The 25,956-nt window shown below is 46.2% G+C and overlaps 1 protein-coding gene across 1 annotated transcript; it reads left to right on the forward strand.

Moving 5' to 3' along the window:
• The first annotated feature begins 14,470 nt into the window (after positions 1-14,470).
• Positions 14,471-24,216, forward strand: FGF23 (fibroblast growth factor 23). Its single transcript, XM_035027898.1, has 3 exons — positions 14,471-14,773; positions 20,884-20,987; positions 22,822-24,216. Exons 1-3 carry the CDS (start codon positions 14,578-14,580, stop codon positions 23,257-23,259), a joined length of 738 nt encoding a protein of 245 aa, XP_034883789.1. The 5' UTR covers positions 14,471-14,577; the 3' UTR covers positions 23,260-24,216.
• Positions 24,217-25,956: the final 1,740 nt, after the last annotated feature.

The raw sequence follows: 25,956 nt of genomic DNA on the forward strand, positions 1-25,956 counted from the left end.
TAAAAATAGAAATAATGACATGATCCAGTAATTCTACTACTGAGTATATACCCCCCCAAAATGAAAACACTAATTTGAAAAGATATATGCACCCATATATTTATTGCAATATTATTTATAATAGCCAAGATATGGAAGCAACTCAAGTGTCCATTCATGATGAATGAATAAAGAAATATGGTATTAATGGTATATACAATGGAATATTACTCAGCCATAAAAAAAGAATGATATCTTGCTATTTGCAACAACATGGATGGACCTTGAGGGTACTCTGCTAAGTGAAATACACCAGACAGAGAAAAACATAATCATGTGATTTCATTTATATGTGGAATCTAAAAAACAAAACTAACATACAAAAACAACTCTTAAATACAGAGAACAAGGTGGTGGTTGCCAGAGGGGAGGTGGGTAGGGGCATGCGTGAAATAGATAAAAGGGATTAAGAGATAGAAACTTCCAGTTATAAAATAAATTATCACAGAGATGAAAAGTACAGCATAAGGAATATAGTCCATAATATTGTAATAACGTTGTTGGGTAACACATGGTGACTACACTTATCATGGTGAACACTGAGTAATGTATAGAATTATTGAATCAATATACTGTACACCTGACACTAGTAAAACATTGCGTGTTAATTATACTGCAAATACATACATACATACATACATACATACATATATACCCCAAAAATGGACTCCTTCCTTTGAGGGGTATACACTGGGGTCCTGATAGTAGCAGCTGGAAATTTTTAGTAGGAGGAATAAGTATACTGTGCATGAAAGCAGCTGGGGGTAAACCAAACCATGCCCTCTTCTCAACCACAAAGGTCCCTTTTATTCCTTCCCTCTCTCTTGGCCTCCTTAGAAACCTAGTGGGCTTCAGGGTAGGGCTGGAGGGAGAAGAGACTAGATCAGCTCTACTCCAGCCCTCCAGAAAAAAGCCATCGATTCTTCCTTTTATTTACATGTCTTTATTCATTTCCTTCTTTGGGAACTAGAGAGGTAAGACCCCAAGGAACAAGAACACAATGGAGGCTTAGAGGAAAGAGGCCAAGAAGAAGCTGCCTTTGTCTGTCTGTGGTCAAGATCTCAAGTTAAAGTTAGTGATGCCCTCAAGACTCACATACTACCTGGCACAGCTCACCAGCATGGAAGTTCTGGCTCGGAATGAAGACAGTGCATTTGCCTGTGGTATCTTCTGTACATCTTCTTTTGGGAATCCATTGCAACCAAAGCTAGTTAATCCAAAAATCAAGTACTCAGACTTCCCAACCAAAACTCTATGAGTAATATTTCTTGATCTCCTTTGTGGGCTCCTCTTCCTCCACTCTCTTCTTAGGTGTCAATATTCCTCAGGTACCCAGGGCCTTTCTTTGTTAGTCCATGGGGATGATACATCCCTAACATTGTTTAAACTATCACCTGTATGAAAACAACTCTCATTTCTCTACCACCAAACCTGATCTCTCTCCCAAGAGCCACATATCTCCTGATGCACTCAAACTAAACAAGACCAAACTCATCTCTCCTACCAAACCTATTGCTTTGTGGTGTTCTCTAGCCTGGTGATGGTGCCATCAGCCCCTGGAAGCACTCAACTCAGAAACACATGATCTTTGACTCCTCTCTCTCTCTGACCCCTAGTTAGTAAAATCATTTATTTCTTTGAGTTCTTCTTTCTAAATATTTCTCATCACCCTATTTTTTTCTAGCCCCAAATGGCCCCTGCTTTAGTTTGGCCTATTACTATCTCTCATCCAGAATATTTTGAAATTCTTCTAACCAGTCTCCCTACATATAGACTTGTTTCCCTCAAATTTACTCATCACACTTCTACCAGAGTGATCATACTGAAACCCAGATTTGACCATGCTGATTCCCGGCTCAGAATTGCCAGGGTGTCCCCATAGGCTGAGGTTACACTCAAAATGCCTTAATATATCACAAAAGTCCATTTTTAATCCAACTATGTCCCCCTTCTCCCCCTTATTTCCCAACACTTCACACCTCCTTTTATGTTGTGGTCATATTGCAATTCTTATAGCTCTCCAAAGATGTGTTCTTTCATGACTCTGCCCTTCTACATGTGATCTCCCCTTTTAAATCACACCTTCTATCACATCTTACCCATGGGCTAATTCTTACTCCTTCAAAACTCTGCTCAACTGTCGACCCTTCTGTGAAACCTAACTTGACTTTCCCTGGCCAGGTTTGAGGCTCTTTTTGCTGCCTCCCAGAGCCCTTTGAACACAACTCCTTCATGGTACAAATCACACTAAGTAATTTTCTGTTTAGCAAGTGCCTTTCCTCACTGCTGTGGGCTTCTTAAAGGCAAGGATAACGTCTTTTCACCCATTTATCTCTGAATCTAGCACAATGTCTCGTGTATGTTAGCCACTTAATATATATTCATTGAATAAGTGGATAAATATTCAGTTCATCTCACCTTGAAATATCTTTATGGAGTAGGAAAAGAAATGTGCATACAATTATTAGAGGCTGTTGGGTACTTTGAGAAAACACAAGGAATGAAAGGGAATGTTGAGTACCTACTGTGGGTCAAGTACTTTGTATATGAGGTAGGTAGTGTATCGAGGTAGAGAGTGTATCCCAATTTTACAGACATGTTTCCTAAGCTCAGAGAGTTCAAGTAATTTGTCCAAGATGACAGCCAGTTGGCAGACAAAGATTGGAAACCTCATATCTATAAGACATAAAGTCAGAGCCCCCGTGCCATATGGTCCATCAAAAGAACTCTGGTAATACCACCTTGCCTTTGGGATTCCCCAGCTGTAATGCAGAGAAAACTAAAGAACTGGGTACAACTCATTGGCTGGCTAATGAGACCTTGAGTCGGCCAATAACCTTTTTTAGCTCCCAATGTTCTCATCTATAAAATGGTGGTAATAACACAGTTCTCTGCCCTCACAGAGCTGAGAGCTGAGATGAAGTCCAAGTAAGGCCATGTGGCCTTGTTTGAAGGACAACAAGGGGGTGAGAGGTGCCTAGATGGTTGCCATAAAATCATAATGAATGAATGATTTCCTCAAGAATATGAGAACAAGCCCAAAGGCAAAGGCTATGTACTAACCAATGCCTCTCTACAAGGAATGGTGCAGTGATGGGTTGAACAAAGCCCTTGGGTTTGGACAAGGCTGATGGGGATGGCTTCCCCTATGTGGTGAGTCGCCCCAGCTCTGAAGGAAGGGAGCCCCATGTTTTGAGGGAGAGAAGGAAGGGAGAGACTATGGCGCAGCCAAGGCAAACCTCAGCTCCGGGAACATGGTACTGTAAAAAGGGCCAAATAGAACAGATGTGTCTCCCTGGAGTGGGGAACCTGAATTAACTGGAGATCAAGAATAATTTGCCTGGGGCGCCTGGGTGGCTCAGTTGGTTAAGCGACTGCCTTCGGCTCAGGTCATGATCCTGGAGTCCCTGGATCGAGTCCCGCATCGGGCTCCCTGCTCGGCAGGGAGTCTGCTTCTCCCTCTGGCCCTCCCCCTCTCATGTGCTCTCTCTCATTCTCTCTCTCTCAAATAAATAAATAAAATCTTTAAAAAAAAAAAAAAAAAAAAAAAAAAAAAAAAGAATAATTTGCCTGGAACGGCAGAGCCTCTTGCCACTTCTGAGGCAATGTCACACCCTTGCTCATCCGTCCCCACAGCCTTGGGCAGGAGCCCTTATCCCTACCTGACAGGAGACTGGAGGATGTTGAGAATGAGTGTCCCAGCTTACGTGCTCAGGTCACAACACTAGCCATGGGGTATAGCTGGGATTTGAACCGCGTTTTTTGGTCTCATTTCTGTTTTCATTCCATATTCAGTATTCTTCCATCCTATCGTGCTAGGGAGGAATTCATTCCTTCATTCGGTAAAAACTTATTAAGCAAGCACTTAAAACATGCCAGACGTCAGAAAGAACTCTGAAGTAATGGTAACTCCAAAAGTGCCCTGTGAGGAATTCTGACAGCAGTGAGAGCCACGTGGGAAGTACCCGAAGCTGTGGCAGGAGGTTGGGGTTTAGAAGAGAAACAGTGGCAGCAATAAACATTTCCCATATACCAGGGAGAGCTACGTGACCACTCTATGTGAGATTATTATATGTGCCACGTTATTAAATCCTGTCAACAATCTGATGAGGCAGGTACAATTATCTCCTCTTTCCATATGAGGAAAAGGAGGCCCCATGAGGTGCAATAACTGAACAAAAATGGCAGCCCTGGTACGGGGCATAGGCTGGATTTCTGACCCCACTGTCTAAGTAGTTTGACTGCATTAACCCTGAGCTAAGCTGAAGACAGTGATTCATGCCAGGGGAAGGGCTGTGGCGGGCCAGAGTCCAGACAAGGACTGGAGGTGTGAGGCTAGCTGCCGCTCACTCTCCCGTACACACCCAACTCCTCCCCATCAGGCAGCAGGAGCATCCTGTCTGCCCCCCACCCCCACGTCTCAGCAACCATGACCTCCAGCAGGCTGAGGGGATGCCTGCCTCCGGAAGCCCCAACATCCTGCATTCTGCTGAACCCACAACGTGTCAGGCCACTCGTCCCAGCTGCAGCACACAGACTGCCTGACCTGGCAGGCTGGGGCTGAATTACAGCCCCTCAGCTAGAAATAGCCCTCTGAGAAGTGTGTGGTGGCTACGTGTCCACAGGGAGGGGAGGAGGCAGGGCAGGGGAGCCAAGGAGTCCCAGGATCCTGAGATAACACGGGTCCGGATGTGCAGAGTCCCAAACATGGTGGGCTGGCCTGGGTCATAGGCTCGAAAGAGGTGAGTGGGAACCAGGATGTCTGCTCCCCGACGTGGGCTGCGTGACAAGCCCCAGGCATCCTGAGAGGGTGGGCTGGGTTCCTCTGGGCAGCCTTTGAGCACCAATCAGATCAGGCAGACTCTGTGTCTGTGTATGTGCACACGCCTGTGAGCATGTTTGTGCACACACACACACACACAGCTCCTCTGCAGTCCACTTTAGAAGCATCACTGTCTTCCGTCTGGTTTTGATCAAAGGTCCAGACTAGGGTAACAGAAGACAGCTACCTAGCAAAACCCTGCAGGCAGAATAACCAAGGGCTATAGACATTGCTCCTTCTTCCCTCACCTAGGAAAAAACAAATATTTTCTACTTGAATCCCTTTATTCAACAAAGAACAGAAATGAGGTCCATAAGGTGAAGATGAGCTTGCCAAAGGCAGCTTCCCCGACTCCTGCCTCCAAGGTCTGCTCTTCCCACCACATAACATGAGTCAGTAAGGGTAAGACAGGGCTGGAGACAAAATAATTGTCAATGAATGATTCCAAAACTTTCACTGTTAATACTAAAAGGAATTAATGTCCCTGAGGTGGGGGAAAGTGAAACTATGGAAACCAAACTCTCCCATCCCTGAGCCAGTGCCAGCACTATGGAAGCAAGGATGGATCCATTTGCAAAGAGCTCATCCAATGCCCAAATGCAATTTCCTCTCTCTCCATAGCACCCCCTCTCCAAGGGCACACACAGCTACCACCCTTCTACACAGCACCCTATATGGCATATGACATGGACGAAGCATGAGATACCTGTGCAAAGGAGATGCAAAGAACCACCTCATTACTCATAAGGCAGCCTTAGAATGCTGATCCCCTTCCAATGAGCTTACTCCAATGAAGAAATGTAGGTGTGCTGTGGTGGAAAGGAATCTTGCTGAGGGTCAGAAGCCTGATCCAACATTGAGCTCTGCCACTAACATGGCCGTGTGACCTTGGGCAAGTCACCTCCAGGCCTCAGTTTTCCTCATTGTAGAAACAGGCTATGGTGAGGATCTCCAAGGCTCCCAACACCCATTATGAGGTTCTGTTTCTGTGATCCACATAAAGAAGAAAGTGGGGGCAATTTGTAAGGGAGAAAGGGGAAGAAAATCATGTGGAAAAAGAATAGGTTCAGAATTCACAAAACTCTCAAGCTCAGAAAACTTCAGGTGGGCTTCTGACTGGGAAAGGCACAAAGAGGAACCATGGTGGGTGCGCTGAGAGAAGAAAGCTGGGGAGCTCGGTCACTCGGGCAAGAACTTCACTCCATGATAGCTGGCCAGCTGAAGGGAGACTTGCTCTCCTACGGACTTGTAGCAATAGACAAAGTAGACCATTTCTGTGGAGGACATTATGAAAGTATTTTTGTTTTGGGGTTTTTTTTTTTAAGATTTTATTTATTTATTTGACAGAGAGAGACAGCGAGGGAACACAAGCAGGGGGAGTGGGAGAGGGAGAAGCAGGCTTCCCACGGAGTAGGGAGCCCAATGTGGGGCTCGATCCCAGGACCCTGGGATCATGACCTGAGCCAAAGGCAGACGCTTAACGACTGAGCTACCCAGGCGCCCCATGAAAGTATTTTTGAAAACTTTTAAAGATCTATTCAAACATGAAGTAAAAAAAAAAAAAAAAAAGATTTTTCTTGGAGGGCAAGGAGTGATAAAGAGAAAGAGAGTCAAGGAGCCCCCTGGAAGTGTGAATACTTGCAGGATTTGGGGAGGGAGTTACAAATTGACAGACTTTTTGCTGAGAATCCTTCATTCAGAAGCTGCGTCTCCCACGCTCCCTGGCTACCCCAGCTACCCCATCTGACCTAAGTCTTTGGCTTTGCTCTCAGTGGAACAAACATAACCCTGTTCTTATCACCCAAAGTGAACCTTTTTTGAAATCATTTACACAGGCTGGGCCACTCCCTGCCCGGGACACGTGTTGTCTTATCTCCCACAGTAGAGGTGGAGGCCAGGAGAGGGTTTCCAGTAAGAAGAAGGGCGGTAGCGGAAGGGAGGAGGGGTGAGGAGTGGGGAGGGAAGGAAAAGGGGCTGGAAGCTGCTAGAGTTGCACTTGTCCTCTGTCCTCAGGTCCCCAGCTGCACTCCGACCTCCAGGGCACTGGGGCTCCCTAGTGAAGGCACTTTCACCCCCTTTGTCCTGCTACCTAAGCTTCTTGTTATGGCACCAAGGGCAAGGCAGCATGGCACAGATTCGGTAATCCTACAGAAGCATCTGTATTTTGTTTTGGAATGTATAATGAGGATTCTATTTACATATTTAGATTTACACTTGAGTATGTCTGTCAGGCTGAGGCTGCTGTTATAGTGATCTATACTACCCAATTATAAAATATATATTATCATCAATGTGATATGAAATATTAGATTAAAGGCACTTTCCTCCCTTGAGTTTATCCTTAATCCAGTGTGGACATGATAAGCAAGGCAGGGGGAGTGAAACGAGTCCACCACCAGAGAATCTGAGCCCTTCCCATCCCCATTCACAGGTAGAGGATGAAGTGTAGCAGGTGACAAAGCAAATAGCTTGGAAAGGGGTAGCGGCTGGAAGGCAAGACAGTGACCTTCCCCGGAGAAACTCCCAGACATCCCACTCCCACTTCCCCAGTTTACAGCTGGAGAAACTTAGGTGCAGAGAGAGGAAGGGATGTCCCTAAGGTTGCACGTACAGATTTAAAAAGAAATGAGTTCAATTTCTGATAGGGAAGCTGCTACATGTGACTGGGACGGCTGAGAGATTTGCTTGTGTTTTATTTAAAGGAATGGAAGGTAACTAATTAGCCATATGCAGTGGAATACTTGCTGTTTTAGCGCATTTCATTGATCTGATCCAGAAATGAATCATTCCAGGTAGTGATTAGATTTTAACACCGGTTGAGGCAAACACTATAGCTGGTCATTTTTAAAAATATACTTTATTTTTGGGGTGCCTGGTTGGCTCAGTCGGTTGAGTGACCGACTCTTGATTTGGGCTCAGGTCATGATTTCAGGGTCATGGAGTTGAGCCCCACGTCAGGCTGCATGCTCAGCAGGGAGTCTGCTTGATATTCTCTCCATCTCCCTAAGCTCCTCTACTCTCTCTTTCTCAAATAGATAAATCTTAAAAAATAAAATATACTGTATTTTTTAGAGCAGTCATAAGTTAAGAAAAAAATGAAGCAGAAAGTACAGAGAGTTCCCATATACGTTCCTCTCCTCTCCCCCTTCCTGCACACAATTTCCCCTATCATCAGCATCTGGCATTAGGGTGGTATATTTGTTATGATTGCTGAACCAAAATTGACACATGATTATAAACCAAAGTCCATCGTTTATTTACATTAAGGTTCGCACTCTTTATGTTGTGCATTCCGTGGGTTTTGGCAAATGCATCATGTCATGTACCCACCATTACAGTATCATACAGAGTAGTTTCACTCCCCTAAAGATCCCCTGTGCTCCAGTTCTTGGCTTTGTGTGCCCTCCTGGTGCCCAGCTCCCCTCACTGTGCAGTGGCTCACATAGGGTACCATAGGGTACCATGTGACTCCTACCCACAACAACAGCACAGAGGGCCCCAGTTGTAGGTAGTCAGCTCTGGGCCTTCACAGCCTACAGGGTCCCCGCTCACCATAGAAAGCCTTTGCTTTTGAGGGATGCGCCTGGCAGTAATAATCCTGAGGCTTTCTTGCTTCTTCTCATCCCCAGTGTATCTTCTGTCACTGTCTATGAGGTCTCTCTTCCAATTCTTCTGTCTTCAGAACTGTTATACTCAGTATAGCTGTCTTATACTCTCGAAAAACTTCAAACCTCTCAGTAAATGAGTACTCAGATATGCTTAATGGAAGCATATTTTAAATTAGTTATATGCTTATGTTTTAATTAAATACTCTCAGACATTGGCTATTCTTACAAAACACTTTATGCTGTGTAATAAGTTCAAAATAGATGGTGAAATTTAATGTTATGCATTTGAAAATTGAACCCTTTTCCAAAGGGTTAAGTATCTAGCACTCAGGTGCCTACCCTTCTCATCAACAGTGATTACCGAACCATCAGTGTCAATATTTGTAAATTTACAAGACCATGGGAAGCTTGGGGGTTTCATTGGCAGGAGTGGCAGGAGTGGAAGCCATTGCCAGCTGAACCTTCTAGAGAAGAACCTTAACATTTCATACGGATTTGAACTCATTTCCAAGCTTTGATGTTTCACTCTTAAGTTCAAAGCTTCAGTCCTAGTCTTCCTTGGAAAAGGGCCTGTCCTGAAGAAAACGTCTTCCCAGGTGCCTTTATTTGGGAAAGGCTACCATGATAAAAAAAAAAAAGCCTGGAAATTTTGTTTGGGAGAGGGAAAACTGACACAACATATCTGGAGGGAAAGAGAGAAGACTGACCCCATGGGACATACCAGTTCTGTGGTGACCTACTGGCCCAACTCACAGGACTGTTTTGAGCATCAAATGAGGTACTAGATATGAATGTGCAGATTATACGTTGTGAAGTGCTGGACAAATGCAAACCATATTCTGCTCAATGTGTTGTAGGCTCCTTGAAGATCAGGACTGTACTTTTTCCATTAGGCTTCCCTAAAGATTTTCTACAAAGTACTAGCCATAAAATTGACTTTCTGTAAATAGTTATGTATTGACTGAATGGACACATTAGAACAAGAGAGAATCTGCACCCTCTAGGTGCAAAGAACAGGAACTGACTTACCCGAGGCTCTCCCCTCGCCCTCTCAAGCTTCTAGGGAAGCACGTTTTAACTGTCAGGAAAACAAGATCCGGGAATGGCATTTTCAGGAAGGCTGCAGCACCTCCCCCAGACAATTTTGAGAAGAAAAGAAACCACTATTTGTCCAGGATGACTTAGAAATCCATCTGCCTGAGCCCAGGGAGAGAAGATGGTGAAACCATTACCACAATGATGGAGACAAACTCATGAAGAGGCAGGAATAGTGAGGGAGCAGGGGTCTGTGATCCAACCATCTGTAGATGGAGCTTTTAGACAGAGTGTCAAAAAAAAAAGAAAGAAAGAAAAAGAAAAAGTGAGCCACCCTGAGACCCAACTCCTGTTTTTCCCTTCACCTTGATCCCATCTAGGTGCAAAGAGCAGGAACCAACTTACCCTGGACTCTCCCCTCACCCTCTGAAGCTTCTAAGGAGATGCCACACACACCAGGCTCTAGGAAAAGGCTACTCAGGGCACAGTGTACTGATTTAGTGTTCATTACTAAATCCCCTAGAGAGACCCATTTACATCTTAGACTGCACAATTAGGTTGGAAATCCTGAAAGGAAATGGAAAATTGAGCAGGTCACTGAAGCAGGGCTTGTTCTCTGTATACTAATTCCAGTGCATTGTTGGGACTCAAAGCAACGCTTTGGATGCATCAAGTGTATCCAGATTTAGTTCAGGTTTTTGCCATTAGACTCCAACCTGGTTTCCAGAATGTTGACTCCTGAATCCTACTACATCCCTCTGAGTTCTGGAACTTGCCTGGTACTTGCAGAGAACTTTGGTCCCTCCTCTCATCTCCTGTCACATCCATTGAGCACTTGAAGAGGTATGCATGGCTGGCTCTGCATGTGCATGTATCTTGCTACAGTTTTAGGGACCTTGGATTCAACACAGCAGGGCCACAGAAAATTATCAATTACTTCAGTACAACAAGGAGGGCAAACCATTATTCCCATAAGAAGTTTCCTTTAATTAAACAAAGACTGTGATTACTCTGTCATTCCTTTCATTTGATCTAAATTGAATCAGCTTGCATGCTTCTGTATCCTCAGTGTAACTGTGACACATTCTTCTAAAGTAGAAGACCTTGTCTTTTTCAATATTCATCCCCCCTCACCCCAGCATCCCCTATGTAGGTACACGCAAAGGGGCCCTCATTTGAATCGTAGCTAATTGATCAACTGTGGATTGTGATCCATCTTGTCACAAACCTAATCTTTAAAATCATTCCTGGGGCACCTGGGTGTCTCAAACAGTTGAGCGTCTGCCTTTGGCTCAGGTCATGATCTTGGGATCCTGGGATCAAGCCCTGCATTGGGATCCCTGCTCAGTGGGGAGTCCACTTCTCCCTCTCCTTCTCCCTCTGCCCCACACCCCTGCTTGTACATGTGCACTCTCTCTCTCAAATAAATAAGTACAATCTTTTTTAAAATAAATAAATAAATAAATAAATAAATAAATAAATAAATAAATAAATAAATAAATAAATAATAAAATTAATCCAGTATCCTCGTGTTGCCAAGGAGTTTCCAACTAGCTCCCATCTACTACTGAGTGGAAATTTCAGCTCCACAGAGAGGAATCACCAACTGATACCAAACTGGGTACCTCTGAAGCCCCCAGTAAACATGTTGGTTGGAGAGATGCATGGGTGCATGGATGCATGGATGGTTCATGCACTTGGTCAGACCCATCAAGATAACATACCTGGACAGTTTGTCTTTAGTACATTTTTCCTGAGAAGTTTTATAAGACCAGAATATTAGAAGCTCAGAGTTGGAAAGAGCCCCTGAGTTCATCTATTCTAATCCTTGGTCTGATACAGGTATCTTCTTTACAGCCTCTTGTTTCTTGAAAAGTCGTTCAGTGTCATCAATATCAAGGTGGGCGGTGGGATCTCCCAGGTGGCTTTGGAGGAAAGTGCAAATAGTTAGGCTGCACATTCAGTAAGTTTAAGGTTAGTACTGGGTAGTTCTGGTGATTCTAATCTAATTCTAATGGAAGCCAGGTTTGGAATCCACTGGTAGGGAATTTAGCTAGCTGGAAGTTCTGCCATCTGTGCCTGCTAATGGGTAAATCCTCTCCTCCACTCTCAACTTTTCCATATCTCAGTGGAAAGAATTATTCTGAGATTCTATACTCTCCTTTGCTTTCGCCAGGTGGGTAATGCTTCTTCTCCCTGCCCTGTCCCCATTCCCCTCCGAAGTAAACCTACTGTCCTGGACTGTCCTCTGCCTTCAGATCCAGTTGCTAGGTGTTCAGGGCTTCTTCTTGGAGGGAAGTCTGGAAGTGGATTAAGCTGGCCTATCAATTCTCTTTCCTAATACCATAAGCTGAAGCAGCCAGGGAGGTTCCCCCTCCAATCACCATAGGAACGAGTGAATAACCAGGTACTCTTCCTAAGACACCTGCACTGCCTTCCCACTGTGCTCTGGCAGGTGCTAGGGAGTGCCCTTCCCCGTCCATCCTATAAGGCCCCCTCTAGTCTCACTTCCCTCAAAGCCCTCCTCGACCACAGCGTCCACCCACTGTGCTCTCATCCTCTTCTGAATGCCATTACCATTTCTTTTTTAAAAAGATTTTATTTATATATTTGAGAGAGAGAGAGAGATAGAAGGAGCATGGGGGAGGGGCAGAGGGACAGGGAGAAGCAGGCTCCCCACTGAGCAGGGAGCCCAATGTGGGACTCGATCTCAGGCCCCTGAGATCATGACCTGAGCTGAAGGCAGATGCTTAACCGACTGAGCCACCCAGGCGCCCCACTGTTAGCATTTCTTGCACATCCCAGGAATTTAGCTCTTCTCACACAATGCTTTGTATTGAACAAGGATTTCTTCTGCTCAGTTATAGTATAAGCCCTTCAAGGATGTTTGTTCTGCTTTTCATTCCTGGAACTCCTGCCTCCCTTCTCTCTTGCACAGAGAAGTTTCTTGATACCTGCTGATTGTTTCACAGGTACTTTCCATCTCTACCTTTTGCAACCGGAAAAGAAAATGTGGGGTTATCAACTGGCAAATGTTCCTGGATGATTTGTATTTCAATTCTGAATGCTAAGATGTGGTACTATATTTATGGGTCATTCTGTGACCATTATTAAAGAAGACTGTCTCATATGTCCTAGATCATCCACCTAACCTGGGAAGACAGCACCCCATATCTTAGAGGCACATCCTGGGTAAAGGCCTGTGTTTGTAGAGAAACACTGGAGACTACTATGTCTTGTTGCTACTTGCACTCTCTTACCGAGTTCCTGGCTCCCATCTCTTCTGCCCTAACATGTTGTGTGGGTTTGTACATCTAGCGAAGTCCGTAGGCGGTCTAAGGGCCGGACTGCCCAGATTCAAATCCACCGTCAATCCACGTATTGGCTGCACATCTTGGGGCATGTTACTTAAACCATGTGCATCGGTTCCCACATCTGTGTAAAGGAGGTAGTTGCATCTCCTCAAATGGTTATTATGACGATGAAATGAGTTACTACAAGTAAAGCTCTCAATAAGTGTTAGTTGTCACTGTGATTACTAGTGGAGAAGCAGCCTGGGGAACCAGGAGAACTTGTCCTAGCTCTCCCACTTAACTGCTTTTATGACTTTGGACATATGAACCCATGATTGCCATTTCTTCATATATAAAATCAAAATATTGACAATGCCCGGTGTGACTATCTCACAGGGTTGCAGTGAGATTCAAATGAGCTAAGAGATGTAAAAATTAGCATTATAAAATGCTTTCTGAGCTATAAAAACTTGCACAAATGTCGGATAACAAATGGCATCTTTTGCCTGCACCTGTATGATTGTACATCCCATTATGCTTTGTGCCTCCTCCTTTAGCTTGTGACCTCCTTGAAGCAGAGATCACACCCAGCTCTCTCTTCTATCAACCACAATGTCTAGCCTGATGCCCGCATGCACTCAGTAAGCGGAAAATTGGAAGAGGGGCAGTGTCCTTGTGTGTATATTTTTCTGGTATGCATTGCAGTAGCTTGCTCCCCATTGGACTGCAGGTACTGGCACTTTCACGCCACATCAAGTGTAGCTTCCCAGAGGGCATACCTGTGAGCAGGTTCTGCAAGGAAGTGTCCAGTCCCAGGAGCCAGGCGCCCAGGAGACACTAACTGTGGGGACACCCTGGCCTGTCCCTCTGCCCCTGGGACCTTCCCGGGTTCTGATCCCCCCTGCTCAGCCACCAGCCTCCACATCTTCATGACGTCTCTGAGTTAGTCTCCATACTGCTGGAGAGACCATAATACCGGTTTAGTTGCCCTTAGGCAGTCCAAACTAGGAAAACTGAGAAATCAAACCTCAGAATTTCATAAAGCAGCAGTGACCTCAAGGCCTGGCTTCCTTTCTTCCTATTTTGAAATTTTCCCAAGATGGCAACTTTGGCTTTTGGACCTCTATTTCCAGCTCCTATGTCTTCATGAAGAGGGATCTCAGAGGGTGCCCTCTGCCCGATGGTGTCCTGTATTATTTCTGTACCTTCAAGACACCCACCTGGTGCTGTGCACAGAGAAAGCACCAGATGCACAGTTGCTGATTGGAATTAAAAGGACAGAGAAAACCAAAATGAGTAGACTCAATGGAAGATTAATTGCACAGGAGTCTGTCGACTGCATGACTGGAGCTGGACTTTTTTTTTTTTTTTCGGAACTGCTGGCTGCCTTCACATTTCCTGGTGGAAGTGGGACAGGTCATCAGACAACCCAGAGTCGTAGATAACTTTTGCCCACACATCACTCACTTTTTGGAGCGCTGGCCTGAAATTGAGGGGTGTGTGTGTGTCTGGAACGACGTGCCTTCCGTGCATCTCAGAGGGCTCTGCGTTCTCTTCCAATGGGCTGGTTACAACACAGAGGATGTGGACAGCGGAGTTTTTCCTGTTTGATGTCACAGGGCTACCCTTTAAAAGTCCGAGGGAAAAAAGGAGGGAATCCAGCCTAGGATCCTCACGCCAGATACCCACAAAGAAAAGAAAAAGGCCTGCGAGGCACAGGCAGGGGGCTCAGGGAGGCAGTGTCAGGTTTCAAACCCAGCTAGCCATTCAGAGCGCTGCGATGTTGGGGACCCGCCTTGGGCTCCTGGTGTCTGTCCTGTGCTGGGTAGTCAGAGCCTATCCCAACACCTCCCCGCTGCTCGGCTCCAGCTGGGGTGGCCTGACCCACCTGTACACGGCCACCGGCAGGAACAGCTACCACCTGCAGATCCACAAGGACGGCCATGTGGATGGCACACCCCATCAGACCATCTACAGTGAGTAGGGGCTTCATTCAGGCTGGGAAGGATGGGGAGCTCCTCTGTCCACCTGCCCCCAAGGGACCTGGGGAGGCCTTGGGCTAGACCAGAGTGCCAATCCAGTGTCCTAACTTCTTGCCCAGAATCCACTTATTTGTCTGTGAGTGTGTGTATGTGTGTGTGTGCACGCACGCGCCTGTGTGTGTTTAAACCCGGGGAGAAGATTCTTCCACTCCCTTAATTAGCATTTACTTGTTTCTCCCAACACGAATAATTTGTCTTAACTACAATCCCTCTTCCCACAATAGCAGCCACTCTCACTTTGTTCTAGCCAAAGAATCCAAAAATGTACAGAAACCAAAAGGCAAGGAAGTGGAGAGGAGAAAAGTTAGGTCATTGATACTGAGTTCGGCTCATAAACGTTGGACAGGGCTAACAATGGAGGTTATAAAGAAGATTCCTGCTTCAGACCAAGGATTGGAATAGATGAACTCAGGGGCTCTTTACAACTCTGAGCTTCTAATATTCTGGTCTTATAAAACTTCTCAGGAAAAATGTACTAAAGACAGGGCGCCTGGGTGGCTCAGTTGGTTAAGCGACTGCCTTCGGCTCAGGTCATGATCCTGGAGTCCCGGGATCGAGTCCCGCATCGGGCTCCCTGCTCGGCGGGGAGTCTGCTTCTCCTTCTGACCCTCCTCCCTCTCATGCTCTCTGTCTCTCATTCTCTCTCTCTCAAATAAATAAATAAAATCTTTAAAAAAAAAAAAAAGAACAAGAAAAATGTACTAAAGACAAACTGTCCAGGTATGTTGTCTTGATGGGTCTGACCAAGTGCATGAACCATCCATGCATCCATGCACGCATGCATCCATCCATCCAACATGTTTACTGGGGGCTTCAGAGGTACCAGTTTGGTATCAGTTGGTGATTCCTCTCTGTGGAGCTGAAATTTCCACTCAGTAGCAGATCGAGCTAGTTGGGAACTCCTTGGCAACATGAGGCCACTGGAATGATTTTAAAGATTAGGTTTGTGACAAGATGGATCACAATCCACAGTTGATCAATTAGCTGTGATTCAAATGAGGGCCCCTTCATGTGCACCTACATAGGGGATTCTGTGGAGAGAGGGGGGATGAGTATTGAAAAAGACAAGGTCTTCGACTTTAGAAGAACGTATCACAGTTACACTGAGGATACAGAAGCATGCAAGCAGATTCAATCTAGATCAAATGAAAGGAATGACAGAGTAATCACAGTCTCTGTTTAATTAAAGGAAACCTCTTATGGGAATAATGGTTTGCCCTCCTTGCTGTACTGAATTAATCGATAATTTTCTGTGGTCCTGCTGTGTGAAATCAAAAGTCCCTAAAACTGTAGCAAGATGGGGTGCCTGGATGGCTTAGTCGGTAAGCGTCTGCCTTCGGCTCAGGTCATGATCCCGGGGTCCTGGGATCGAGTCCCACATCGGGCTCCCTGCTCTGCGGGGAGCCTGCTTCTCCCTCTCCCACTCCCCCTGCTTGTGTTCCCTCTTTCGCTGTCTCTCTCTGTCAAATAAATAAGTAAAATCTTTAAAAAAAAAAAAAAAACTGTAGCAAGATACATGCACATGCAGAGCCAGCCGTGCATGCCTCTCCAAGTGCTCAATGGATGTGACAGGAGATGAGAGGAGGGACCAAAGTTCTCTGCAAGTACCAGGCAGGTTCCAGAACTCAAAAGGGATCTAGTAGGATTCAGGAGTTGACATTTTGGAAACCAGGTTAGAGTCTAATGGCAAAAATCTGAACTAAATCTGGATATACTGGATGTGTCCAAAGTGTTGCTCATTTTATTCAAGGGATATTTAACAGAAACTTTCACTGAAAGGAACCCTCAAGGACAGGTCCCCTGGAGCATGACAGAGACAGTGTGAGCCAGCTGTGGTGAGCTGCGTGTGGTACAGTGTGCGATGTTCTGCCTACAAGCAGGCAGCCTGAGCTGTAGAACTTTTCCCTCAAATATCTATCAGCATCAGGCTCAGAGAAGGCATTCATACCAGCTGGAAGTGAATTAAAACGACTGAGAAGAAGCAAAATGAAGGGAAATGACTTCCGATTTTTTTTTGAAATGATTTTGTTTTGTCAGATGTAGACAGTAGCTAAGCATTGTGTCTCTAGAAATTAACACAAACCAGCAGAGGGCAACGGTGCGGGGGGGTCATGTTGTGGGGAGAGACTTACTTGTCCTACTTTATATAACCCTTTATACTATTAAAATAAGTCATTGTGTGTATTATCCAAATAAATGTATACACAAAGGTCAAAACTCAGTAAAAAAGGTAAGAGGAAACACCGAGGCATGTGGATAAGTAGCATAAGTAATTCACAGACTGGTGAAAGATTTGCTTACACTTGATGGAAGGTGTGTGGTGTTTTTTCCCTCCTAATTAATTATACATTTCTTGGTGAAATATGATTCATTTGATCATTGTGCTTTAGTCAGTTCTTGATTAATAGTTGAGTGCCCAACCCTTCTTTGGGTTGTCGGTTGTGACATTACCTGCCTGTAAGATTCTATAACCTCCCTTGGGGCTTACATCACTGATATCCTCTGCACCTCCTATACCTCACCCCACTTCCAGAGAGTCTCTCCGACGTCAGTCTCCAATCCTACTATGAAGGAGGCCACCCTCCCACTCCCCACCATCCCTACTTCATAGAAACAGCAGAAGAGATGCTTATTACCCGTGGTTAATACCACGTCCAAGATCCTGATATTTTTCCTTCCATTTTCCCCACTGGCGCTTTCTTTACTTGAAGCTGAATTATCCTGGGGCTCTTTAATCTTGCAAAATATTATCTTTCTTTTGGGGAGCTTGAAACACTTTACATCTACCATCTCATTTATCATTTACCAGCATGAGACTAGAACAGAGCCAATAATTTTCTACTTTTTTTTTTAAGATTTATTTATTTATTTGAGAGAGAGAGAAACAGAGAGAGCATGGGGGGAGGGGTGGAAGAAGAGGGAGAGGGCGAGAATCCTCAAGCAAAGTCCCCTCTGAGCATGAATCCCAGGATCCTGAGATCATGACCTCAGCCGAAATCAAGAGTTGGATGCTCAACCAACTGAGGCACCTGGGTGCCCCGATAATTTTCCACTTTTATAGCAGAGTGGAGGCAAGTGGCAATAGTAAAATTACTAGCATTTAGAAAGTGCTTTTATTATGGATAAAAATATTATCTCATTACATCTTCAAGAGGACCAAACGAGGTAAATGATTCCACTACCTATGAAAAACAAAGGTTAAAGGACTACACTGGCTCGAGGTAACCTACAGGACACCTTGACCCCAACCCCATGCTTCTTCTGGGATCACAGGCCAGTCCATTAAGCCCACCAGGCTGCAACAGGTTGTCGCTCCAGAAACCAGTGTTGTGCCTTCCTTCTGCCAGATTCTGCCCTAGAACCTGCCTGCCTGTGAAAACACACCTTCCGCACAGGCAAAGGGAAGGCAATCTGTCTCTTCCATTTTCTGCACTTTCTTGTTGGCTCCCGTTGGTTTGACTCAAGGCTGTGCGTCATTTGTAGCAACTGCTCGCTCTTCCCCTCCAGGCTGTTTCCTCCTGGGATGGGCCCCGGGGCCCAGCAGCACACTGCCCACATTGACCCCAAGCATGAGGCCCACGTGGCTGCCAAAGTCTGGGCTTGTCATAAATGGCAGGCCAGCGCATGCTACCTAATGCCTTCCATTTGCTCAACGCTTTTTGAAAAAAGTAACTTTTCCAACCATGATTGCTTTCGATTCTGATCGGAACCCTGTAAAGTCGGCAGGCCAGCCACTGTCATTCTCTATACGCAGCTGAGGAACCTGAGGCTAGAACAATGACTTGCCAAGGCTACAGAGTTAGGAAGTCGCATAACTGGGACCAGAATCCAAGTGCCCTGGTTCCTGGTTCAGTGCCCCTTCCCTGATCTGCTCAGGGGCAGCGTGACTTGGGGTTCTCACCGGTTGCGACATATATCTTGGCACTTGATTTTGTCTCCTCAGGCGGGTGATGACTTTTATTGGAGGTTAATTTCTGGGTTGGAGGAAGAGGATGTTAGAGTCGCTGTCCTGCGTTTGAATCCTGCATTAGTTCCCTTTGCACATAAATTGGGATGCTGCTACTACCCATGTTAATACTAATAAGATTAGGGCGCCTGGGTGGCTCAGTTGGTTAAGCGACTGCCTTCGGCTCAGGTCATGATCCTGGAGTCCCTGGATCGAGTCCCGCATCAGGCTCCCTGCTCGGCAGGGAGCCTGCTTCTCCCTCTGACCCTCCCCCCCTCTCATGTGCTCTCTCTCTCTCATTCTCTCTGTCTCAAATAAATAAATAAAATCTTTAAAAATATATACTAATAAGATTAGCCAGATCACAGTTGTTTGAGAATTTAAAATCTGTAAAGTACCTAAAGCACAACCACTCAAAAACAGGGACTATGTGTAATTTTTTTCTAGTTAGACTGAAAATTCATCAGGATAAAAACTTATTTTTTACACATTCCTTTGTTTCTTTCAGGGCTTGTCATAGACTTAGCCATATATTTGAGACCCATAGACAGACCTCATTATGGGGCAATTTAAATATCCTCTGCACCTCCTATACCCCACCCCACTTCCAGAAGCTTCCCTCAAGGCTAACTCTTAGCTAAACTTGGAAACAAATTAATGTTTCTCCTTGGCCTTCTTGTTTTCCCTTCTTTCTGGACTTGCTCCTACCCTCATTCCTTCTGTCCCACATCATTCCAACTTCAGTCCATATGAAGCTCTGCTAGAGTCTAGGTATTGTCTGCTACTCTCCTCAGAGGTCTCTACACAGGGTAAAGAGGGGAGACCTAGATGTAAGTCATCCCGTGAGGCTCCCCCACTTCCTGGGCACAAATACTGGGCATTTTCAACCTCTCCATACTACATTTCTAGAACAGAAATTCAAACACCTGCCAGGGGGTTGTGAGGCCAAAGGAGATGCACATGAAAATTCTGTGGTAAGCAAATGCAAGTGACTCCAAAGACTTAAAGAAATGATTTTTAGCAGAAAATGTCATATAATTAAACAGCATTTGGGCTGGAACTCTTGCTGAATGATACTCTTGCCACAAAACAGAAAGCTTTAGACTTTAGTCCTTGGAGCAATGCACTGCAGTTGGTAAAATTGCAAGTCCCCACAAGGGCAGGCAGTTATCAGTTATTCAAAGTGTAAGTAGTATGTGTGGGGTTTAGGCCCTTGTTGGAGATTGGTTGTTGAGTGGGGACACAGAAAGACCATGAGGGACTGCACTGGAGGGGACACCACCAAGCGAGAAAGGGACAAAGAGCAGCCATGAAGATCCAAGAAGCAATTCTGTGCATCCGTGGTATCTCTTTGACACAGAAAAATAAACCCTCTGCTCCCAAGAAGCTCACTCTAGGGGAGGCACTATATAATGTAAACTTAGTTTAGGCCAGGGGAGTGAAACACACTCTGTAATAAAGGTGAGGGCATTTGTTCTGATTAGGGAGATTAGGAAAGTCCTCATAGAAAGTCACATCTGAGCCTGGCCTTGAAGGATGAGAGACTTTGATAAGCAGAGAAGGGAGGAGAAGATAATTCTAAAAGTGTTCTTGATACATAATGGGTGTTGGGTGATGGATCACTAACTACCATACAGATACCTGGGTGGAGCATCAGGCTCTATACACAAGCTGGATTCTTGAAGGACATCTCGGTGTAGATTCAAGAATTGCATAAGCCCAGAAGGCTTTCGAGAACATGATGACCACCACAAGTATTACGAGGTATTAGCCAGGCAACCAGGGAAGTAAAGACAGTGCAGGCTGAGAGGGAAACATGTGTCCAGCACAGGAGAAAAAATGCTGGGAGTTCAGAGTGCTCCATACAGACAAGAGGAGGAAGTAGGAGGCAAATGGGGGATGGGATGGGGGGGTTGTTTGGAGGCGAGAATCAGAAGAAATGAAGCTGAAGAAGTAAGTACAAGGGAGGGTGAAGTGAAGTCATCAGCGCCCTTAAAATCAATCAAGGGAGGTTTCATGGGGGTGGGTTTTCAGGAAGCGCTCAAACATAGGAATTGGATGTGCAGCCAGTTTTTGACCTGGATGATTTTTTCCATAGGTGCCCTGATGATCAGATCAGAGGATGCCGGCTTTGTGGTGATAACAGGTGTGATGAGCAGGAGGTACCTCTGTATGGACTTCAGAGGCAACATCTTTGGATCCGTGAGTTTCTTTTTTGAGCTGGTCACCATTTAAAGATAATTCATTTCTTGAAGGGGGGGAAATCGGAGGGGGAGACAAACCATGAGAGACGATGGACTCTGAAAAACAAACTGAGGGTTCTAGAGGGGAGGGGGGTGGGAGGATGGGTTAGCCTGGTGATGGGTATTAAAGAGGGCACGTTCTGCATGGAGCACTGGGTGTTATGCACAAACAATGAATCATGGAACACTACATCAAAAACGAATGATGTAATGTATGGTGATTAACATAACAATAAAAAAATTTAAAAAATAAAGATAATTCATTTCTTCCCCAGAGCATAAAATTTTATAAAGATTCCATTGGCAGTGCTTGGTGATGTTTTCATGGAGTGATTTAGTCAATCTAAGTAGTAGATGCTCAGGTTTATACAGCTGGAGTTTGAACCCAGGTAGTCTTGTTCTGGGGGACTGGGCTCTTAGCCTCTAGTCTGACCACCTATGGGCACCCATCTACACAACACCTACACAACATCTTGTATGTAGGTCCTCTAATAAAAGCCATTAGTGTCTTCCTGATTCTTTTACTAGACCTTCTTGACCTTGGGCTGGTCCCCTCATTTCTCTCCACTTCAGTTTCCTCACCTGGAAAAAGTCAGGATCTTCCTCCAGTTAAAGATCTCTCATGGGGACTCCTGGGTGTCTCAGTCAGTTGGGCGCCTGCCTTTGGCTCAGGTCATGATCCCAGAGTCCTGGGATGGAGCCCCACATCAGGCTCCTTGCTCAGCAGGGAGTCTCCTTCTCCCTCTCCCTCTGCCTGCTGCTCCCCCTGCTTGTGCTCATTCCCTCTCTCTCTCCAACAAACAAATAAATAAAATCTTATAAAAAAGCTAAAAAAAATAAAGCTCTCATGAATGATCTCTGCCCCAACTGTGGTCACCCGTCATTCAGATTGGTAAGCAAAGGATTTCCCAAACCACAGGTTGCAGGCATATTCCAAAGGATTTTGAGATCGTACAGTAGTAGGACTGTTCATCTCAGGAGCCTCTTACCCCCAGACAGACCCACCAGAACTACCATGACAGCAATGACTTTCTGCTTAGCTTGCTGCCCTGTCCCAGCACCTACAACAGTACCTGGCCACAAGCAGACAACTCTCCATGGAACAAACATAGGCATTAAATTAAAATCTCTATTGACCACATTTAGGCATATAGATAGTCCTCATCTGTAAAAACACTCCGTGGAGTCTGAGGATTAACTGAAACAACATGTGAAGGTCCTAGCAGGTGTTCAATAAAACCCAGTACTAGTTAGTGGCAGAGTGAGGGCTCAAACCTAGCCATCTGTTGCCAGAGCTCCCGGCCCTAAATCCCAAACGATATTATCTCTGCGTGCGAGTACCCTCAGTTATGTCTGACCCTACAAACCCCATCCCCCCTCCTTTCTCCAGGCAAGGACACAGACCCAAGCCAACTTCCAGCCAAAGGCAGAGGCGGGAAGGACCGGGTTCCCCTGACGTTAGCCGTCCCTCCAGAAACTGCACACAAGTGCTGCCTGCCGTGGCCAGCCGAGCCGAGCCAGCCCCGTGCAGGGCCGGCGGGGGGCTCCCGGCGGGCGCGGGGGCTGTGGGGTCAAGTCCCAACCGTGCTCCTTGCTTGGGCGACTTGGAGAGCACTGGTCAGAGATCACTCCCTGCAGAAGGGAGCGGCGAGATGTTAAGGACGCCCCCTGATAGAGCCCCGGAGGACGAAGCCAGCCCCAGTACCCCCACCCCCACCTCGGAGGGGCGGGCGGGGGGCGGGGCACGGGGGCCGGGGGCCGCCCGGCGCTCACCCCACCGCTCTCCCTTTCAGCACCTCTTCAGCCCGGAGAGCTGCAGGTTCCGACAGCGGACGCTGGAAAACGGCTACGACGTGTACCACTCCCCGCAGCACCGCTTCCTCGTCAGCCTGGGCCAGGCCAAGAGGGCCTTCCTGCCGGGCACCAACCCGCCGCCCTACTCCCAGTTCCTGTCCCGGAGGAACGAGATCCCCCTCATCCACTTCAACACCCCCAGGCCGCGGCGGCACACGCGCAGCGCCGAGGACACGGAGCGTGACCCGCTGAACGTGCTGAAGCCCAGGCCCCGCATGACCCCCGCCCCGGCCTCCTGCTCCCAGGAGCTCCCGAGCGCCGAGGACAACAGTGTGGTGGCCAGCGACCCGTTAGGGGTGCTCAGAGGCGGCCGGGTGAACGCGCACGCCGGGGGGATGGGCGTGGACAGGTGCCGCCCCTTCCCCAAGTTCATCTAGGGAAACCAGAGAAGAGTCCTTTCCCAGCAGTCTTTCCGAAAACGAAACTTTTCGGAGCTTTTCGGAGGGACGTGCGCCCTCCGCAGTCCAGGGAAAGGGAAGGTGGGGGGAGAAGTGCGCAGTTAGCGGCTTCTCCCCATGCACCACGAGGTCCCCCAGAAGGTACCTTTGAGGCCTGAGTCATGGCGCTTTCACCGCCTTCCCCACCTCACCTATACCACCTTTCCGAACTCTGAAGCCCAGAAAGATAAACCAGAAGTTTCGCCTTCATTAAGGAGAGAGGGATTCCCACCACGACCACCACCCTTCCCCCAACCACCCGGGGCAGTTTCTCTTCCCGTGCCTCTCTTCTTCATCAGTCTGGCATTACCAACCAAGCAATGGTTTAGCGAGTTCACCGCTTGGAAGGTGAAGGGAAGAGCCAATACCAGTAGCCTCCGCGGCTCCTTACGTTTGTGTCACCTGCCCTGACCCTGGTGGCATTTTTGAGTCCGCAACCTTGACTAGGGCATTAATAGCTGACTTGGGCAAACTGATAAAAGTCCGAATCTCAAGGCTTCGCTCTTCCTTGAGCATCTCTGGAGAAGAGCTGTCAGAAAGACTGGTAGTAGGCTGGTCAAAACGGAACTGGAATGCTTAGACAACTGAGGCAAGAAACCAAGCTAGAAAATTCAACCTCCCTACGGAGTGGGCCCCCCTTGCCATGCTCTTTCCCCTTCTATGCAGCCAGAGCTGGAGGGCCAAGAAGGACCCTGCCTGTTCCCAAGCGGTCCATGATACAACGCTGTCTATGGGCCCTGTCTTGGGCTTTAGTGAATTTGGCCAGAGGAAGAGCTTTGGCATCGGCTCATGAAAATCTCCCCTGCTAGGAAATGGAAATAAATTTTTAAAATGGAAATAAATTCAAATTCCCCTCGGAGGCATTTGATGAAGCCTACTTCCAGGCTGAGTAGTACCGCATTCAGGATAACTGTCACAGGGAGGGAGTCTTGAGACAATGGGACTGCTCTGGGTTCGGTTTTCTGTGGACTGGCAGATTGTGTCCTTCTGTCTAAGTGAAGTGGCATCAAGGACTCAAAGGAAAAGAAGTCCAGTAATCAGGGGACCAAAGTGTAGGAGTTACCCAAAGACAACGCTGTGGCTCTCCTTACTGCTCTGCAGCGCTGGCTATGGAGGGAGTTAAACACTCCCGGCTGACATGCCTGGGTCTTTGTCCACTTGCAAATTCTGGGGGCATTACTGAAGACAGTTTTCGGTCCCAAGAAAACCAAACCTCACTTACCAAACAGCTGAGCACCAGCCAGGTGGGCCTGATGCTCAACCTCCCTCTACTTAGCCTCACCACCTGACTTGGAGTCTTTCTATGAGGGGGTCCCATGTTCCTACCTCTATTTAGATGGCCGCCCACAGAGCAGAATGCTAGCAAGCAAAGTAGATTTCAACAACAGCTTCTTCGCATCACCTTGTTTTTTCCCACTGCCATCATGCCCCCAGCCTTAGAAACCGATCCGTTTTTACTTATGAAACATTGGAAAACTGTTTTCACCTGATGGTTTTAAGGTCTGGTTCCTATTCTGAAACACTAAAACTACGTATACAACTATATAGCAGTGCATGGCAAATATTATCTCCACAGTTTTCATTTCCTGTTGGAGACATTATACTGTTTAAAAGCTTTTGGAAGCTCCCGTACTGATAACTAGATGTAAAATCCCAAAAGGACTTTGGCAGAAAACTGGTTGTAATCTTATAAACGCAATACCATTTATTAGGGGCTCTTCCTTTGGTGGAGCCAGAGTAGTCCCCACAATTTCCTACATTCCTTAGCATGTGGCAATATTTATTTATTTATTTGGAAAATTTGCTTATCGCTCAGTATTTATAGATATTTATAAAAGTGTAACCCCACTTTTTTTCTTCCTTCTGTTTAAAAGAAAAATAAAATTTATCTCAGCTTCTCTTAGCTTTTCCTTTCTGTGTTACATGAAAGCATGTCAGATATGATAATGACAGGGATTATGGGAAGGCAGAATTGTGAAAATCCAGAGACAGCATTATTGAATTGAAAAAGAGCATCAGAATTTTAAAATAGTCTGCCATTCATAAATGGACTCAGCAATTTTGATTAATCCAGACAGAACGACTGAAAACAAGGAAGATTTTTTATCAGTACTGAACTTCCGATCACTGCAGCTCAAAAGTGTTTTCTTTAAGGAGAGAATTTTGTATTTGGAAAATACCCACAGAAGTAACCCTGTCAATATCCCAGTGAACCACTTAGGATGTACTTGACACAGACACAGTGTTACTGCCCTGTGAGACTTTGTAGCAGGACCCCAAGATAATGAACCTAGGTCTTCTCTCTCAAGCTGGTGCCTCCAGAATTCCTTCTTTAATCTCTACCTGAGCAACTCCCAAACACAGGAAGCAAAGATGCCTATGACACCTGATGACACCTTTCCATCACAATACAAATACACATTTGTATTCAAATTTACATCTGCTCAAGACTAGTTAGTTTTTCACTGCCTGACAGTAGCCTCTTCCCATAACAAACAAATGTAAAAGAATTTAGTACAGTGTTCACTACTTTGGCTGGTGTTCCAATGACCTTCTGACAACCCAGACTGTCTTTTGATTGCATCCTAGAGTCTGGGTACCAAAGTCCTCCGTACGACAGAGAAGGGTGAGGGACAG

This window comes from Mirounga leonina, unplaced genomic scaffold (genome assembly GCF_011800145.1).
Source record: "Mirounga leonina isolate KUSES-001 unplaced genomic scaffold, KU_Mleo_1.0 Mir_201, whole genome shotgun sequence".
Classification (NCBI taxonomy): Eukaryota; Metazoa; Chordata; class Mammalia; order Carnivora; family Phocidae; genus Mirounga; species Mirounga leonina.